This window comes from Zootoca vivipara, chromosome 8, assembly GCF_963506605.1.
Source record: "Zootoca vivipara chromosome 8, rZooViv1.1, whole genome shotgun sequence".
Lineage (NCBI taxonomy): Eukaryota > Metazoa > Chordata > Lepidosauria > Squamata > Lacertidae > Zootoca > Zootoca vivipara.
In genome coordinates, this window is record NC_083283.1 from 33638575 (window position 1) to 33659066 (window position 20492).

The 20492-nt window shown below is 38.5% G+C and overlaps 1 protein-coding gene across 4 annotated transcripts; it reads left to right on the plus strand.

The window, feature by feature from the left end:
* The first annotated feature begins 447 nt into the window (after nt 1-447).
* On the plus strand, nt 448-20138 carry PPP1R42 (protein phosphatase 1 regulatory subunit 42). 4 transcript variants are annotated; one of them, XM_035125648.2, is made up of 9 exons: nt 448-623; nt 3026-3223; nt 4063-4229; nt 4871-5009; nt 6344-6460; nt 10976-11093; nt 12690-12821; nt 15827-15983; nt 19847-20138. In XM_035125648.2, the coding sequence occupies exons 2-9, from the start codon at nt 3095-3097 to the stop codon at nt 19914-19916; spliced, it is 1029 nt and encodes a 342-aa protein (XP_034981539.1). In that variant the 5' UTR covers nt 448-623; nt 3026-3094; the 3' UTR covers nt 19917-20138. The 4 variants fall into 4 exon arrangements, with proteins under 4 accessions (XP_034981539.1, XP_034981538.1, XP_060133750.1 ...); XM_035125647.2 differs by lacking the exon at nt 448-623 and adding an exon at nt 673-1547; XM_060277767.1 differs by lacking the exon at nt 448-623 and having other exon boundaries at nt 673-3223.
* Nucleotides 20139-20492: the final 354 nt, after the last annotated feature.

The window sequence follows — 20492 nt, forward strand, 5'->3', positions numbered from 1 at the left end:
AAAGTCTACCTCTTGCAAGTATTATTATTTTTCCCTATTGACGACGTCGTCGTCTGAACAATTTAGAAAAATGTGTATGTTCTGTAGCACACTTTATTATATATTCCCTATATCGTTAACAAAGCGGGGGGGGAGGATTCGGCCGTTAAATGATACGTCTCACACACACAAAATGGAATCAAGTCCCCTTTGTGAGGTAGCGACGCGAACTCAACTGCGCGCGCCGTTTCGAATGTCAGCGGCATTCAATCCGCCAGCAGAAGCCCCGACAAGAGGCAATTGCTAGGCGGCGACCGCGCGGAGCAGACACGAAATTGCGCGTGCGCAAACCCTTACCTTCTTCCTCCTCCCGGCTCTTTTCCCCCCTTCAACAGCGACTCGGGAGCGCGCTTCGCTTCGCGGGTCGTCGTAGGTGCGCTCTTGCGCCTCCCGTTGCCCGCGGAAGTGTTTGGATAGGCGACCTTCTGCCTCCATAGCAACGCGCTTTTGGCGTCTCCGTCCGTGGCGGCGAAGCCTCTTTGCCTGTGTTCACACGCGCCCTGCTGCGACCCCCTTACCTGTTGCTGGTGTTTGGCGGGAAAAGAGGTTGAGGGAAGCGCTGGGCAGAAAGACGTGGAGCTCGTGTGAGTGGGGAAGGAGACCCGTGTGCGTCGGGACGGTGAATAGCGGGGCTTCGACGGCCCGCCAGCCGCCTTCTTGAGACATATAATTTGCTATTGTAGGAGGCGCCTTAGCCCTTTCCACACTTCGTCCGAAGGGAGACGGAAGTCCTGAGGCGGAGCCCGTATCAAGTGTGGTTTGTGTGTGGCCCCGTAGAAACTGCCCCCCACCCTTTGGCGATCTTTCCCTTCCGACACTTTTATTTCCCCCAGTATGGGCTCGATCTGATAAGCGGAGAGAAAAGCGATTGGGGAGCGGGATGCAGGCAGATATGCTAGTGCTTCTTTCGCCATCTCCCCACTCTTCTTTCTATATGCATGGGTGTAGCGGGGGAGGGGAGGCAACTGCCCGCAAAAGAATAAAAATTAATACAAATACAGTATAAGGTTCTGCCCCCCCCCCAAAAGCTTCTCCCCCCCAACAAAAATCCTGGCTACGCATGGTTTCAGCAGTTTTTAATACGCCAAGACAATTCCACCTCTACCAGCACGCATAACAGTAAATTGAAGTGTCCCTGCCTGACACATCGGAGAATTGTAGAATTGGAAGGGAGTAGGGACTCCCAAAATCATCTAATCCGACCCCTGCAAAACAGGAATAGGCATTCACTTGTTCTGTGGGATTCAAGACATCTTTTCAGAAAAGGGTGTTTCTGGATATTGCCTTAATGGTCAGGCTGAATTATTTTGGAGCTGGGAAAATATGATTCTCCCCCACCCCTTCAGCTAGAAGCATTTTGTAAGGACCATCTTTCATCAGCTGAATAACCCCTGCACAAAGGACAAACCATACATCCATGGGCGAAGCCAGGATTTGTTTTAGGCAGGGCAGGCTTCATGTAAGGGGGGCAGAGAACTGAGTTTACTAATTGACCAATTGTGTCGCAGGTAAGTATTTTTTATTTATTTACTTGATTTAAGGGGGCAGCTCACCCCCTGGTTACGCCCTTGCATAATCCTCGTGCCCATTACACATTTCGAAATTTCAAAAAGAGTTCAAATTCATTTGACCCTTAAACATAAAAAAGTGGTTGAAATTCCATCTTGCTATCAGCAATGCTCTGTCATTTCCTGGGCCTTTTCTGCTTGTTAAGCACTGGTATTTGTACAGATCATTTTAATTTATAAGTAGTGAACAGCGGTAAATTTATTTCTTGTCCATATCAATAGGACATCTTTCTCACAACTATTATATTGGGATTGTCCCTGGATCAAGATGAACACAATACAGTGGTGCCTCGCAAGACAAATTTAATTCGTTCTGTGAGTCAATTCATTTTGCGAAAAATTCGTCTTGCGAATCCCATAGGAATGCATTGAAATTGTTTTTGTTTGTTTGTTTGCCCATAGGAACGCATTAATTGAATTTCAATGCATTCCTATGGGAAACTGTGATTCGCTAGACGAATATTTCACAAAACGAATTCGTCTTGCGAGGCAACCTCTGATCGCAAAACCCATTCGTCTAGCAAAAAAATCGTCTAGCAGGGCATTCGTCTAGCGAGGTACCACTGTACTTGTTTGTAAAAGGTCCTAGAATTCCATATTCTAGAGGCTTTTCTGGCTAAAAAGCATTCCAATTTAATGAAAGGTTTTCAGATTTAAAAAAAACCATAGTGATATGAATCTTTGTATTCATCAGATTTGCCAGTACAGTGGTTTAAGAACAGCTTAGTTTATGAACAACTTGGATTAAGAACGCTGCAAACCCAAAAGGAGGTGTTTTGGTTTGTGAACTTTGCCTTGGAAGCAGAACATATTCCGCTTCCTGTTGAGTGTGTTCCATTTGTAAATTGAGTCCCCCGCTGCTATGGGAAAACACACCTTGGTTTAAGAACGCTTTGGTTTAAGAACAGACTTCCGGAACAGATTACAGGTGTAGCTTGACTGAAAAGCTTTGAATAAAATGTTGCCCCTATGAAAGATATATAGACACACACACCTGTACCTATAAGAATCCTGGATGACAGGTGCCATCTGAGCATAAGTCTTTATCTCAAACAGAAACAAAGCTTATTCTGAAATAGTACTTATCACTATGTTTTCCTCCCTTAAAAACTAATGGTTTTATTCATATGCAATTTTATACAGATTAAAAAAATTAAAACACAATTAGCCTACTATGTCCTGCTTCTATATAAACAGAGCTAGGATGTTAGTATAATAGTCTATACAAAATTTGGGAAGACATCTATTACCATTAATCTTTCATTTATTAGGAATATGGCTAATGGCTTTGAAAATGAGAAGAAAATCACATTGTAATTAAATTATTTCATACTAACTAGAAAATAATGTTGGAGAAAGAGTATACAATGATTTTATGACTCTGAAATATACTTTATAACTTTTTGTTTTATTTTAAGGCTGTGTGACAAAAAAGAATACATGGATATTGAATTATTGGAGTAAAAAACTGACTTTACTGCAAGATTATGGTTCGAATAACATTGGAGCTAATTGGTAAAAGCCTCAATCAGAAGAATCGCAGAGATGAGTCCTTGGCCCATTACTTGAGGAAAACGACTCATCTTAAGTTATCAAATAAAAATATAGATATAATTGTAAGAATACACTGATTATTTGAAAATACTTCTTTTTTGTTATTTGTTTTCTGTTGTTAATAGCATTCAAAGCATTTTTATCCTTCTCTTCAGCCAAAAAGTATGTCAGAGGTGCTTACATTAGTTCAATAAAAATAAGACTCAGCTAGCAAAAGAGTCAGGAGGGAATTTGTTAAATTATATTTTATACCATTACAATCATCAGCTTGAAATTACAGCCTAAAAGACAATAACTTAGTTAATTTAAAGCACCTTTCATTTGCATTGAAAGTTTTAAATCAGAAATATAGTTTGTTTTAAATATATTTGAGTATAGTGGAAGTAAATGTATTGTTTTCAGAAATTTGCTTGAAATTTGGGGAGATCATAGCATCCCTATATTCTGGAATGATATACAATTCCAGTGTAACTGTGAGTTGGAAAATATGAGCCGAGATCCAAAGAACTAGTTCAGGCATTCATAAGGGTTTGGCTATGTGCAGTTAGAACTTTCCATTTTCTCCTTTGAACAGCAGACCCCTATGCCCAATAATAAAGTGCTTCCGAAAGTTTCTTCCATTTCAAAGGTAACTTGCTATGTAACATAGGGGGGAGGACAATTTCAGTGGCCCCTTAGATATTTAGAACGGTGTGATATTCTTTAGTTCCTAGCCATCATAAATGAAGATAATATCCATTCATTCTATATTTACAACTATATCTACCAAGGATAGTAAGATCAAAATGTTGAAGGAAGCATAAAAAGCCTATGCAGTAGGAAAAGGCTGTATCTGGGAGCTGAAGCATTTTACTTATGAGTGAACTACAGAGTAACACGCTTTCTTCATTCTTTCTCTTAGGATGACCTGTCTTTGTGTAAAAACCTTAATGTCCTTTATTTGTATGATAACCAAATTAGACAAATACAAAATTTGGATTTTGCTACAAACCTAAGACACCTATACCTCCAGAACAATTGTATTACACGAATTGAAAATCTAGCATCATTAATAAAACTTGAAAAATTGTAAGTGTAATATTATTATAATCAGATTTATTAATTGATGTGTACATTGATGTAAGAAATATAGCTACTGTATATACTTGCTGAATATATCCTATATTTTATTTCAAATATGATAATTTTGTTCACATATTCCATTAATCTGAGGACACATTAGCCCAAAGTTTGGCTAGTGATTTCATTGGATGAGTTAAGCATATGTTTGACTCGCTCCCATTGAAATCAGTTTGATTTTACAGTTTTTTCTTTGCCTGGATTATGCTTAGATTAGCAATTGATAATATCTGGAACATTTCTTTACATTTTATTAATATTTCTATAATAAAGTAATGAATTATATAGGACAATGTTCCATCCTGCCTCTATACACTGCTTTAAATTATTTTCATTTTGTTTGGGTTGTTTCCAGGTAATTCTAAATAGTTTTGCATACTCAGATTTCTCTTCAGATTTTATAAATCTTTCACCTTCTACAAAATAGATTTGCTTGTAAAAAGCTCTGATGTTTCCATGGAGCCCTATGGAAATTGGGATTTTAGTTTAATACACTTTATTTGCCATAAAATACACTTTTTTACTTTTGGAAATGTTTGTGTTATTTAAAACAAATTGGGAGAACTAAAAGCCTCTTATATACTGTTAAGGTATCTGGGCGGCAATTACATCACTGTAGTAGAAGGCTTAGAGACTTTAGAAGAACTAAGAGAATTACATGTTGAAAGCCAGCAGCTTCCCCTAGGAGAAAAGGTTTTGTTTGACCCAAGAAGTCTTCAATCGCTAGCGGTAAGAATGCAGAGTTTCAGTGACATCTGGTGAAAGATACTGATTGCGAAAAAATTACAAGAATTATTTTTAAATCTAATACCTGTTTGCCAAAGAGCTGCATTCCCATAGGATATGAATGCAAAAGGGTTAATTTTTATTATTATTACTGTTTATTTGTGCATCAAAATATGTGTAAAACAAAGGGTGTCCAATAGTAGTTCTAATTCTTATTGTTTTGCAGTAAGTTCTGTAATCATTTATGTTGCATTCATTTCTCATCATTTGATAGAATATGTTTGTCATTCCCATTACCAAGAACATTTAGTTGACATTGACCATTTGCTCAGTTAGGTATGTTTAATTTAGAAGCAAAATCCTATTATAATTTTTGTAATTGTATGAAACAAACCAAGGTTACAAGAAATGTGTGTAGATTGTTGGCTATAGAATTCTTTTTTAAAAATTTCCATTTAAAACTGAGCAAGCACAGCTTAATGAACTATGCATTATAAGCATTATATGTATTATATATACAGGGCCGGCTCTAGGTATAGTCCCAGTGGCGCGGGGCGCCAGGGCGCTGGGCTGGCAGGTGGGGCACTGCACGGCAAAGGGCGGGGGTGCCGGAGCGATCTCCGCGCCTCAGCGCCAGGGCGCCCGACCTGCTCGAGACTGCCCTGTATATATACCCATTTGATTCAGCAAAACCTGATCCTCTTGTATTCCTTCTCACTACTCATTTGTCATTTGACAACTTCAAAACTGAAGCTACAAAAAAGTACAGCTCTATATTTGTAGTTTGTTTGTTTGTTTGTTTGTTTGTTTGTTTGTTTGTTTGTTTGTTTCCTCATAATTTTTTCATGGTCAATTTACTGTGATTTGTATTATGAAAGCACGTTAAAAGTACCCATCAGTTTCAGACTATTTAGATTGTATTGTGTACTGATTATTAATTCCTCCAGGTCTGAGAGCTGTTCTAATCATCCAGTGAAAATCAAGTTAAGCAAAATCTCACTTCAAATTTTCTGCACATCTGATAAGATCTGACTTAGTGGGTAAGATCAGGTTTTCACAAGGAACAGCTGCAGAACAATGAGAAAGGCTCTCAGTCCCAGGGGAATTAACCAGTACACAATACGATCAAAATATGGGTCAAGCAAAAGTGTTGATGAGCCCTAAGTGTTCGTTATGAGGTGCTGATAAAACATACAGTTGTATGGTCCAGTGCTATGCATGTTTTACTTTAGTGAGAAGTTAGTCTCACTAAGTTTAATCAGGTTTATTCTCTAGTAACCACATATGATTTCAGCAGTTAACTTGACTTTTCTTTTTAAATGTTAATTTCATTGCAGAAGTCTTTAACAGTTTTGAATATCAGCAATAACAATATTGATGAAGTGAGTGATTTAGCAATTCTTGAAAATATCTCCCACCTTATAGCTGTTGACAACCAAATTCAACATGTGAAGGTAATAAAGAGGAAATAAGATTGATAAGCATATATAGGAAATAAAAGCAGTTAATATTTAATAATCTTTCAGTGGTTTGAATTATTCATTTTTATGGGATAATTTAAAGTTAATATGCATGAATATATTTTTCTTTTTCTGTGGCCAAAGGAGATTAAGTCCCATTTCACTAAGTGGCTTTTACAACACTGTTTATCACACTTACTTTTATCTGTTTATTTACGGTATTTCATATACCGGTAATTTATATACTGCTTGATTGTAGGAAGAAAACCTCAAAGTGGTTTACAAAAAAAAAGATAAAACAATAACTTTGTCACTAAAAAAAAAATGCAACCATCATTTAAAACATATAGAAAGTTAAAACCATAACGGAGTAGGCTGAAACATTTATCTAAGAGGATTAAACAGATCATGGACGGCAAGGTAATCAATGCTTATTAGTCATGATGACTATATATTACATACACGATCAGAGGATGCATGTCTCTCAGTATCACTTGCTGGGAAACAGTAGGAGAGGACTACTGCTCTCATGCGCAACTTTTGGGCTTCCTATAGACAACTCTTTAACACCATAAGAAACAAGATGTAGGATGCATTTGGCTTAACATAGAAGGCGCTACTTAAGCTTTTTAAAAATTAAAATACTAATCCATGTGGTTACTAGGTATAGGTTTCTGTGAGGAGGGAGCACCCCACTAGCTACTTCCTAGGGTGCAGATGTGATGCTCTGTCCTGTGCTATATATGAACCACCAAACAGAGAGTTAGCACTGTCAGCTCTGTGATCCTAATCACATATACACATGCCAAGGTTTCTCATTTTGTTCTATGCAACCAAGTGGCATGTATGCCAAAAAATGGATCTCCTGTCTCCATGTCGTACAATATAGATCCCCCTTTATGCACATAACCATGGATTGTGGCCTATAGGTTCAGATTATAAGACTGTCACTTTTAAATAACTAAAGTAGTACAATTCCTATTTATTTCAGAAGGCCTTACGCTGGTTCAGTGGGAATATGGTTGTAAATCTTTAATTTATTCAACCTTTTGCCATTATTGATTCTGACAACAAGATATCAAAAAGATGAATTCCTTCACTTCACAATTCCGTCAGGAACAAGAAAAAATATATAGATTTTCTGAAAGAGATAATGGCAGACCGTCAGAATGATGACAAATTGCTGTCTACAGATGTAGTTAGGGCAGTTGAGCTAGACACAGCCGATAAAAATTGGAGTACACTGGTCAAATACAGGTTCTTAAATGGCCATCATTAATTGGGAAGAAGGCTGCTGCTAGTACTACGGATGTCATCTGAGGCTTTCACCTCCCACAGTTTGCCTAGAATATAATTTGCTCTTTAGTATTTTGTAGCAGACCTCTAAGTGATAGCATGACATGATCATTTATCAAACAGAGACTGCCCAAAAAAGTGTCTAGTCCCTTTAGTACAGCTTATTGAAAGGCTGCAAAGTGAAAGCACTTTATTAGAGACAGGAAGGCAATGAACAACTAGAGCGTATCCAAAGGGTAATCATATTTCAACATGGGATTAGTACCTTCTTAGATAAACATACAATGGCGTGAGCAGGTTCTGGATCATTTATCAAGTGAGTAGTAGTCAACAAAAATCTGGAAAATTATGTGGGTACATTCATCAAAGTTTAGCTATTTACTTTGCAAGGTTCCAAGAAATATATACTATTTTACATTTTCAAAACCAGCTTTAGTTGAACTAATTTTTCAAGGGCATTCTATTTTTTCATGTATATGAAGATGATTTCAATGGAATTTACAATGTAAATTTTGACATTTGTGGAGACAACAAAGGCAGAGTTTAGGTTGATAAGAGATTCATGTGAGCCAGTGTAATTGCATGTACTTGGACTTTGTTTCAGTTTGGGAAATAAAATGCCAAATTGTCCAGACATGTAATTTACACCTTAAAGTTTAGATATGCAAAACATTGTATTTGATATGAAAATATATCCTGATATATTTTTATATGTGAGAAACAATATGTGCATTTTTATTTAGTAATCAGAGCATAATATTATGCACATAACTATGAATAAAAACAGTTCCTTGAGGTTAATGTTACAGAAGCAGAATGTTTCTACAAATAGCTCATTGTGGGAAAGCTTAAAAAAAAATCTCCATGTTGCTTTCCATGTTCTGCATGACTCTTCTGGCAAACTTGAAATTTAACAGTCCAAGGATTCTGGATTTTCCCAAATATGAAATACTTGCATCTGGTTTGTCTGGGTAACTGATACGACACTAGAAAACATTGAATAGCTTAAGATGTTCTGTTGTACATTGAAAAGTAACATTTCCAACCATTTAATCCAGCTAGGACATAGCATGAAGCTTCTGTATGTATGTATGTCTGAAACTTGATAGAGAACCATACGTGTAGACAGGACCTGCCCATGCAGTTCCCCTCACTGATCCAAGATCTGGTTCTGTCCAGGGGGAACCCTTTCAAAAACTTACCATTTTGCCACTCATCTATCTAGGAGCAGGGCAGGCACAACACACCTTTTGTCACATAACTGTACATGTGCATCCCTGTGTACTGAGCCACAAGTGTTTAGTGATAATCATTGTGAATGAAATGTAGGAATGCAAATACAGTAATAATAGATAATAACTTGGATTCCGAAAAAAGCCAGTGGAAGAGGGTTGGCAGAATGTAAATTTCCTTCTCCCCTCCTCACTGACAGTCCTCTAAGAAGCCTCTCTTGAGGGTCAAATACTATCCAGAATAAGGGGAGCACTGTGGCATGGGGGGTGAAAAGGGAGTTGCTAAAAATGAGGTGGAGGCATCATTAAGCAGGATCGCTACACACAGAATGTGCTCTGCTTGAATTTCAGTGGTTCTCCCCGCAGCCCACCTCATTCAGGAGGGCTGATGGGAAGGAAATCTGCCTTGTTAACATACTTATAACTCTCCCTTTGTCTGTAGAGATATCAGGGTGGCCTACAAAAATGTGAGTTAAAATTAGCCATGGCAAAACAGTATAGTGAGCAAAACTCTAAAAAAAAGTTAAAAACAAATAGAACAAACTAAACAGTAATCAACTTCCACTGGCACTTAGATCCTGAGATCTAAGTCACTGTAAAAGTTACAAAATTTTCAATAAGAGCGTCAAGAGAAAGAGAATTGTTAATATTTACACAGATGGAAGTGAAAGTTTTTCACAACTGGTGGAAAAAGCAAATTAGTTTCAATTCAGTTGCCAAGTGCTATTATTTCTGGCTGCTGACAACAGTATCCAGAAGAGCAATAAGGTACTTGAGCAGTGCATTTCCACAAGAATTCCCATATCTGCCAAATCTTATAAGTCATACAAGCCATGTTAATCTGTTTATATATTGTAGTAATATAAAAGAAAAACTAGGTCAGATTGCCCTTAATAAAAAAAAAACCCATACTAGATAAAGGTTATGTAAAAACACAAAACTTTCCTTCTCCTAGCTCAGGCCAAGAAAATAACAGATGTGGAGGACATTTATTAATTTTATTCTAAATAATTGTAATGAAGGAATTGTCTACCTGTGGCTTCCTCTCCATGAACAAACAACTCTGAATTCATTGGCAAGTGAAGGGTCTTTGTATATTGTAGAGTGCCATCAAAACCACCACCACCACCACCACCAGTAGTAATATTCCAGTGCAATCTACCAAGGTTTCATATATATTCAGTCAGCTATATTATTGCCGGAATCCAGAGATACACCTCCACATATGGGGAGTCTATTTTCTTCATGTAGGCCCTAATGCAACTTGCTTGAGGAAAATCAAGCCATATATACAGATATTTTTGCATGTAAGCCCCTATAATTGAGCACATGTATTGTGCAACATCGTGTGTGTGTGTGTGTGTGTGTGTGTGTGTGTGTGTGAAGACCTGTGCAAGTGGTAGCTTTTAAAGATTAGACAGATTCATGAAGAAACAGGCTATTGATTACTGGGCATGATGACACTGCTCAGCTTCCACAGTTGGAGGCAGCAATGCTTCTCAATACAAGTTGCTGGAAACCACAGGAGGGGAAGAGTGCTCTTTTTTTTCCCCCAAATCCTGCTGGTTTCCCACAGGCCTCTGGTGGGCGACTGTGAGAAGAGGATGCTGGCTGAGATGGGCCACTGGTCTAATGCAGCAGGCTCTTCTTATGTTCTTATGTGTTTCTAGTGTTCTGGATTTTGGCCTATATTTTACATTTTACCTTTACAGTAGAAAGTGAAGATCAAAGGGTTGAAATCATGTTTAAGGAACAATTATTAGAAGGTTGCTTTTTGGCTTTATGTGTAAAGCATTGTGTTTGTTTCTTAATTTAACATACCACATGCCATCATGTTATTACTTTATAAAGGTAGCTGTGTAAATAACATTTCTTTAGAAAGTTTACATTTAATTGAATAAACAGAATTATGAATCCACTTAGTTACAGCATTGACCTAAGTTAGCAAAAGTATTGACTTTCTTTTCTTTGGTATTTGCAGGACTTGGAGTTTGTGCTGGGTATATGGACCAACCTGCGCAAATTAGAGCTGAATGGAAATCCTGTTTGCCAGAAACCAAAATATAAGGACAGAGTTATACAGCAATCAAAATCCCTTGGTAAAATAATATACTTTCAGAGAGCACTTTTATTTTACCAGAAATTAATCCATGCATTAAATCTGCAATCCAGTACACACTTACCTGGGAAGAAGTCCCACGATGGGGCTTACGTCTGAGTAGACATGTCTAGGATTGTGTTGCATACCATACAACAAATTTCCTGCAAATATGTAAGCTAAGTGGGTATAGGATTGTAGCCTTAGACTTATATATAGGCCAACAGATGTTACTAGGTCACAAAAAATTACTAGTTTGCCTGTCCCATATACCTTATTGGTTGTTAGCAACCTTCAAAATACATTTTTAGTAGAAATAACTTGCTTAGACACCTGAGGCAATTCTTACTCTCCACAGGGGTCCAGGGAGAGGCCTATAACAAGCCACTACCTAATCCTATGTACATTTACTCAGAATCAAGCCCCACTGAATTAACGGGGGCTTCCTCTTAATAAATGTACAGAGGATTGCATTTTTTATCATCAGTTTTAATTTATTTTATCATGTGTTTATTCCACCATTTGTCTGAAGTTTGGCAGCTTTCACCCATGGTCCTCATAACTATTCATGGCTGAGCAGGGATTTCAATCTGGATATCCCCATTTTAGGTCTGGCACTTCGCCAGATTAATTTTCACATTCACTGACATATGTGTAATATGACATAATGGTTTCTCCTGCTCTTTTTGTTTCGTATAATAGTGCAAATTAAAAAGGGAGAAAACTGCTAAAAATCCTACCAGAACAGACCCCACCTCCCAAATTTTATCTCCAACTTCAGCTGCTGCTGTACAACTGTAACAGCTATGTTTCTATACTGTCAGCTGAACAGAGGCATGCAGCATTGCTCTCTTGTCTTCAAAATTATCTTTAAGTCATATCTTATTTATTATTGTGGTTACAATCAAGATTTACTATAACAAAAAGAAATTAATTGACCACAGAAAGGTTCTTAAAAAAAATAAATGCAGCAATAATATAGAATCTTGTTGAAATAAAACTCTCCTAAAAGTAAGCAGTAATAATTCCAGGCAGACCTCCCATGACTCTTCCAAATTTTGGGTGCCACAGACAAAGAAGCCCTGTCTGAAATATCCAATTGAGAAATGTCTGCTGTATTTCTTATGAAGAATGAAGCCTTCAAGCTCACACGGAGGAAAGCACACAGTCACCTGCCAGAATCAGGTTGTGCAGATAGAACTACTACAGAAGCCCTTAGGATGCAACCCAGGATGCTGGCACAGCCACTCTCTTCCCCCGTGAAACCTTTCCTATATTCTGCCAAAGAACTGGCAGAGCACTGGTGGTGGTTGTGCTACCCCACAGTAGGGCTCACATCACTGAAGCATGGAGATGAGATTTTCTCTTGTGCTAGGAATCTAGCACCTATACCATAGCAGGTGGAGATTAGGGAAACAAACTGGTGTTTCAGGTCTGGCATAACCATTGATGGTGAAAGAACAATTCATACTGAGGCAAAAGTTTCTCCATGGTATTGACTTCCTAAGAATACTAGAGCCACATCTAGAAAAGGATTGGGTAAGCCAGAGTTAATCAGCATTTTCTTGATACATGTTCACAAATATTACCCCTTCAGAGTCCCTTGATGGAAAAGAAATAAAAGAAATGGAAAGACAATTCCTGATGAATTGGAAAGCATCCAGAGATGCCAGGAAGAAAAACAGGGCAGAAAGTATGATGAATGAACATGCACCATATTTACATCTTGGTACACAAACTTTATCTTCATGATCATTTACAGAATTAAGACAATAGGCTGTTTAGAAGGAAAAGGTTATAATGCTTTTAAGATTACAGTGGTACCTCTACTTACAAATTTAACGCGTTCCGAACGCACGTTTGTAAGTCGAAAAAATGTGTAAGTCGAATCCCATAGGAATGCATTGGGAGAAAAAAATCGTAAGTCGAAGCAACCCTATCTAAAAATTCATAAGTAGAAAAAATCCTATCTAAACCGCATCCAAGATGGCGGGGGGAGCTCCGTTCGCAAGTAGAAACATTCGTAAGTAGAGTTATTCGTAAGTAGAGGTACCACTGTACTCCTGGGAGTGTTCAGTCTTTTTGGTGAATGCTGGGGGGGGGGGGTCAACTGGCATGGCCAACACTTCTTCTGAAGCAGTTCTCAAAAGGATTGCTCCTAGAAGCTCTCTTCAACATTTAAAACCCAGATGGCTCCCTGGAATTCCCTAGGAACCTAAATTCAAGGAACAAGAAGAGTGATGGCTAGATGAATCTGACCAAACATGGTTACAAGCTCATCTTTGTGTCTACTGTGTGCAGTGGCGGAGCTTCATGCTCCGGCACCGGGGGGCGGGGGCGGAGAGCAGACAGGGGCGTGGCTGGCACACGTCCCAGGGCTATGGCACGCCACCCACAGGAGCGTGGCGCCCAGCGCAAGCGGGGGGACAGCCGCGATGGCACCGCAGCGGGATCGTGCTGCCGGGGGCGGGGTGCTCCCCCCACCCCCCTCTTCCTCCGCTAGTGACTGTGTGGCAGTGGTTATGGGCTTCTCTGCCACTATTACATCTTAAGGTAGCCATCCAGCAGTTTTCCTTTGTGGTAAAGGGTTTTCTCAGATGAAGGGGTTTGTCCCATTAATGGCCTGCTATGACAAATTTGCCAGGCACTTCAATAGTAAAGTTACTCAGATGCATTCTAAATTGGATGCTAAGTTTAGTTGTCCTATAGAGCCTTCCAGAGGACTGACTGGTCCACTGTTACGAATCAGTTTCAATTACTGCAACACAAGGACATGGACAAGTTGCTCTATTGTATGTAGTAGCCAATCATGTGCCTTCTCCTCCTGGTTGGTAAGATCAAGCTGAAAGGCAGCTTCAGGCATGCTCAGATGAAAGCAACTAGACCCATTTCAGTCTGACTGCATGCCAGGTTTAGTGACTGAAACTGCTTTGGTTGCCCTGGTCAGTGACATTTGTCAAGAGAATAACTGGGAGTGTGTGGCCCTATTGATTCTCTTTGATTACTCAGTGACTTTTGGTACTATTGGCAATGGTATACTGCAGTGCTTTCATTTCTATCTCCAAGGACAGTTCCAGAGAACAGCATTGGATGACTTCTGCTTGACCTGTAGGGGTTGTCCTGTTGAGTTCTGTAGGCTTAAATCTTGTTGCAGATGCTATTTAATATCTATATAAAGCCATTGGGAACAGCCATCAGGGGATTTGGAGCAACTTGTCATCAGTATGTTGATGACACCCAACTCTGTCTCTCTGTTCCATCAGTACCAGAAGAGGCAATGCAGGCCCTGAACCAGTGTCTATCTGAAGGCAGTAATGTGCTGAATGTGGATCAGTAAATTGAAGATGAATCCAGGCAAGCCACAGATATTGTGGGTGGGTAGTTCTCTTGCCCAGGAGTTGGCAGAACTTGGGGTTGCACTTGAACAACAAGGTGCATCATTTGGGGGTGCTTTTGGAACAATCTTTGTCATTTACGACTAGGAGAGCTTATGTCCATTTTGGCTGGTATGCCAACTACAGCTATTTCTGGATAGGGATATTCTAGCCATGGTTGTTATTGTGATGTCCAAATTGGATTTTAATGCATTCTTTCTAGGACTGTACTTGAAGGTGTTCCAGAAATTTTAACTAGTGCAGAATGCTAGTAGGGGTAGCACACTGTGAGCATATTTTAAAAGAGCTGCATCAGTTGTCAATTGTTTTCTGGGTCCAGTTGAAGTTGCTTACTTTGACATGTAAAGCCCTAAGTGGCCTGGAACAGAAATGTATGAAAGAATGCATTTTGCTGTATTGACATGCCCATGCTCTCTTCTTTGTAACCTCTAAATGGGATGAAATACATTGTGAGAGGACCTGCTGAAGGGCCTCTTCATTGGTGGCTCCTTGTGTGGAATTCCCTCCCCAGTGGTCTTATTCCTATATACTTTTGGGCCATAAGTTCAGATTCAATTTTTTCGGAAACCATTTAGAAGATGAGAGACCTGACTGGAAAAATAGCTTAGCTTGCTGCTGGTGGTATTACTAAATTGTTGTATTGCTTTGTTATTTATTTGGGGGTTGTGTTATTTTATGCTTTGTTTTTACATTGTCTGATTTTGTTGCCCTGTGGCTTGTACGAAGTGCAATAGATAAATCTTCTAAATAAATAAACAAAGTCTACTCACCCTTTTTGATAATCCAGTAAAATGATTGATGAATGGGTTATTTATCTTCTGTAGCAAATCTTCAAAATATTTTATAGGAACAGTTTTGAATTACATTTACCCAGTACCGTATTTTAAAAGTTTATGTACTTTTATCGTGTATTTGAGCAGTACAGTAATAGTATTGCTGCCTGTAGATAGTCACTGTGTAAAAGTAGTTTTTTAAAAATAATAGTAATCATTATTTACCTATTTATGTCACTTTCCACAGTCTTAGTTTGTAAAATGAGTAACAGAGCAAAGGCTTCTCTTTCACCATCATTTTTCTGCTACTTCCAATTTCTAACTGAAAATTCTGCTTGGATAATGTTCTCAGGCACTTTGACATAAAACATGCAGTAATGTTTATAGTTTATTTTTGGAAAAATGCTATACTTACATACATTATCCATGGTTCTGTTAAATTATATTTCCACTTTATCTAGTTATTATATATTTTGCAGGTGTAACCATGTCTTCATTGTTTTGGTTAATATTTCAGAAAAAAAGTTTTTGAATGATTAATGCATGCATGTTTTTGTACCCTCCAGATAATAATGACAAAGTCCACCCCCATTTTCCTATTTACTATTTCCCAATGACCAAAGAAAAACCAAATTTTGCAATTTTGTCTGAGATGCATAGATCTGCTTATAGTAAAGAATCCCATCGAACCATCCATGAAGAAAGAGTTACTGAGAAAATCAGGTATGTTTCTTGTAGCACACCTTTGGAGTCCATCAGTGTATGAAACTTCTGCATAACTGAAAGTTCTGCATAAATGAGGGGCTGGAAGTGCACTGTTTAGAGAGATGGGTTCACAGAGGTTAATCCACTAAAATTTATATTGACAAGAGAATGCATACTAATAAAGAGAGGGAGGTTCAGCTTCCTGTGTACAGCTGTAGCACACAGGGACTATTTTGTTGATATTTGAACAATTTTTGTTTTTTAAGTTCTTCTTTTTTCTATTTCATATTTTTAGCCAAATTCTGGTTTAGGCTGATCACATTTTGTAACTGATAGGGCCAAACTAGATACGTGTAACATTATTGTGATGGTCCTTTTTAAATAGGAATGTCATTTATGGTAGTGTGTTGTGTGTGCGCGGGGCGGGGCGGGGCGGGGCGGATTTCCAATCTATATTTTGAAGTAACTGGGGGGGAAAGCCCCTTATAGGGTGATTGGAGTGAAGAAACAGCACTTCTCCAATACTGTTTACTGTGAAAGCCTGGAAGGAGAGCTCAATTGATCCTTCTGCCAATCCACTCCTGTGTCCAGTCACATCTGCCCTTGCATTTGAAACTAGGTCAGTATGTTGGGAAATAAAAGAAAAATTTACACAAATTGTGAAATTATTTCCTAAATTTTATTACTGTTCTTTAAATGTTTCTGATATTTGCATTGCATAGTAAGCTGTATTAGAGTTAACCAATGTTTTAGGGCAGAAAATTCAGATTTTATTTTCAGTACTTCCAGCCCCACAATCTACTCCTTCCCTTGCTTGTTGATACTTTGCTAGACTACATGACTGATAAGAGTGGTACAGAATCACCACAATCCAAAATTTCTGATAGCCCACGCTGATAACTTGCTGATCTACATGGCAAACCGAATCAGTAGCCTACTGACTGTGTAGACCAGGCATCCCCAAACTGTGGCCCTCCAGATGTTTTGGCCTACAACTCCCATGATCCCTAGCTAACAGGACCAGTGGTCGGGGAAGATGGGAATTGTAGTCCAAAACATCTGGAGGGCCGAAGTTTGGGGGTGCCTGGTGTAAACTGTATATGCAGCTGATTCTAATGCATGTCTGTATTTTTTTCTCAACACAGCTAGTAGCAATGAGGGTAATTTAAAACAAGAAATGGAGTATGAAGTTAAACTTCCCAGAACCACTTCCTGGACCTAGGTGTAGGCTTCTTGCACATGTATTTTTTAAAGCCAGGAGATCCATGGCCTTAAAACTGCTCTTATGCATCGTATATAGGATGTGATCCAAGGATATCTGAGTGTACCAGTAAACTGTGAAACTATCATTGAACTCAAGGATTCTCCCTTCGTCCTTCACTACTGAAAGTGCAAATCGTCTCTTGCAGTGAGAGGAAACCACATGCTGGACTCAGCTTTGATAGTTTCTGGGGGAAGTGAGGACTAGGCTAACGGCACTGATTTTCTATTCAGTAATATGTGCGCACTGCAGAAGACCACATGAGCATGGTTGAATTCTGAATGTGCCTTCCCTAAGTTGCCTGGCAGTAGCATTCTGTGCTCCTGTTAGGATAAATCTCCCAGTGGAAACCTGTCTCCACAGCAGACCGCCCTAGTTGGGCTTTACAGTTAGACAGAGAACAGACTCCTTTATCAGAATGATCTGGAAAACATTTGGATTGCCAGAATTAAGATAAATGGGGAATTTTTAAATGTAAAATACAGAGAATACATCTGTGCAAAGAACACAAAAGAAATACAGATATCAGGCATTGGGTAACTGAAATTCAGATAATAAGTAAAATAAAAAAATTCCTTCAGTAGCACCTTAAAGACCAACTAAGTTTTTATTTTGGTATGAGCTTTCGTGTGCATGCACACTTCTTCAGATAGAGAAGGGGTGGGGAGGGGTGGGGATGCCTGGGGACTTCTATTTCACTGTATCTGAAGAAGTGTGCATGCACACGAAAGCTCATACCAAAATAAAAACTTAGTTGGTCTTTAAGGTGCTACTGAAGGAATTTTTTTATTTTACTTCGACCCAGACCAACACGGCTACCTACCTGTAACCAGATAATAAGTGTTCTGCATTTTCATTTGCATAGCACATATCTTTCTAGTCCTAACGACAGTATATCAAGCAGTCATTAAGAATACATTTCCATACCCACAGTCTGGGAGTAAGTGTCATTGAACTTGAGGTTTTGTGTTCTGAGTAGACATGCCACAAGATTGTGCTGTACACTCAAATGCATATTTTTTACTTATAGAAACCAATGATTGTATGTTCTATCTAGCGGCATTACAGTTTGCATTGTGTAGGGATTTTTTAGATTTAACATTTAGGCTGAAATCCTGTGCATACTTACTGTGCATTAATATCCATTGAACAAAATGGTATTTATTTCTGAGTAAACATACATAGGATTGTACCATTGAACATATATACTGTACTGGGGACTATACTGTTTATTTAACATCTACAAAAAGCTGTTAGGAGCGAACCTCAGGATATTTAAAATGTGGTGTCAGCAATATGCTGATGATATCCAGCTCTATTTCTTTGTTACAGTTGAATCAGATGTAACTGTACAGGTTCTGAACCTGTGTCTGGATGTAATAATGAGAGCAAGTAATTTGAAATTGAATCCTTACAGGGTGGGAGTGGGTGGGTGGGTGGTTCCAGGGTCCAGCAGTTGGGTGACGTGACTGTTCTGGATGGGGTTGCTCTCCCTTCTAAAGAAGGAAGCACACACTTTGGGAGTGTAGCTTGATTCATTTCTGTCTTTGGAATCCCAAGTGGCTATGATGGCTAGGACTAGGAGTACCACACATCAGCATTGCTGTAACCTATTCCTGGACCCAAATAACTTGGCCACTGTGGCCATGCATTGGTAACATCAAGAACAAACTACTGTACTGTAATAATGTGCTCTATGTGGAGCTTTCCTTAAGCTTGGTCTGTAAACTGCAGAATGCTGCTACTATGTTACTCTGCGGGGTGTCCAATTATATTGAAATTGAAATTGAAATACTTTGTCACTTGTACAACTTGTATACAGTGGGATTACATAAGCACCCCCAATCAATGTGTATATTGCACTACTTCTAAGGGAGCTGCACTGGCTCCCAATAAGCTACCAGGCCAGGTTCTAAGTTTCTAAGTTTTGGTTTTTGTCTATAAAGGCCTAGACGACTTGGGGCTAGAAAACCTACAGGAGCATCTTTTTCCTTACTGCTCTGTTCATGCATTTTATTCAGCTGAGGAGGCCCTCTTAGTTATACCACAGTCTCAATGAGTAAAAACTAAGGAGAGAGCCTCTGCAGCAGCCCTCTTTTTATGGAACCACCTCCCCTCTCACAAGCACCAACACTGATGATATTTTGGTGCTTGTTAAAAACACAACTGTACTCAGGCTTTTCCTCACATTTAATGTGGAGGAGTCAGATACTGATTTCCTTCGGGTTACCAGCTACAATCATATTCATTTCATTATGATTTTGCTGTTTGAACAGTTTCATTGTGATTGGTGTTTTATACTTGTGCACACCAGCTCAATGCAGATTGTAATAGGTAGTAGGTAAAATATTTTTATAAATAAATATATCCATTTATAGTGCACTTCTATACATACCAGTAATCTGTTTAGAAGAATGTGGGTATAGGATTCCAGCCTTAATGTACTGCCAGAAAAAAATGTATGTGGAATATGGTATATTGAACACTTATGCAGAATTTAACAGAAGCTAAAGCATAGAATATAAACACATCTATGGAGGCAAATGACACCAAACTGTTATTGTATCCAGAATTATTTTTATATTTAAAATAATTGCTTTACAATGTTTTGTTCATGTAGCCATTCACCCCTGAAGAATCCTCAGAAAAGCTTGTCTGAACCTCACCTCCTAAGACAAATGCCTCTTTAAGAAGATACTGGAAAAGCAACATCTTTTTGTGTTATCAAGAGAACAAATGAGTGCATCAAACCAACTATGAAGAAAAATTGAATGTAGTGGGGAAAGTTTTATATTTTAATCAGAAAACACAAAGGCATGTTTTAACAGTTTTTCATTGCTGGCACAGTAATTTTTCATAATACAAAAGCAGTATTTTGTATAACAGATCCAATATATCTATGTAACTTCATAAATAAAAAGTTTAAAGTAAAGTTCACAGATGTCTTAATGAGAAAAGGTTTTAATACCGATTACAGTCTTCCGATTTAAATTATTGGTAAAATTATTTAAATTATTGGTAAAACGCCAATGTGTTTAAAACTCCGATTTAAATTATTGGTAAAACTCCCATTTTAACTGGATAGATCCTACATGCTGTTAGCAAATTCGTGGTCTTAAATGTGTTATTTAATAACAATCCCCATGTAATCAAAGCAACACTCACAAAAGAGTTATCAGTAGGCATGGGGAAATCCCAAGGTTTGCAGGAAAAGCTTAAAGCAGAATAAAAACGTATAGTAGAAAAAGACCCTATCAAAACAGGCC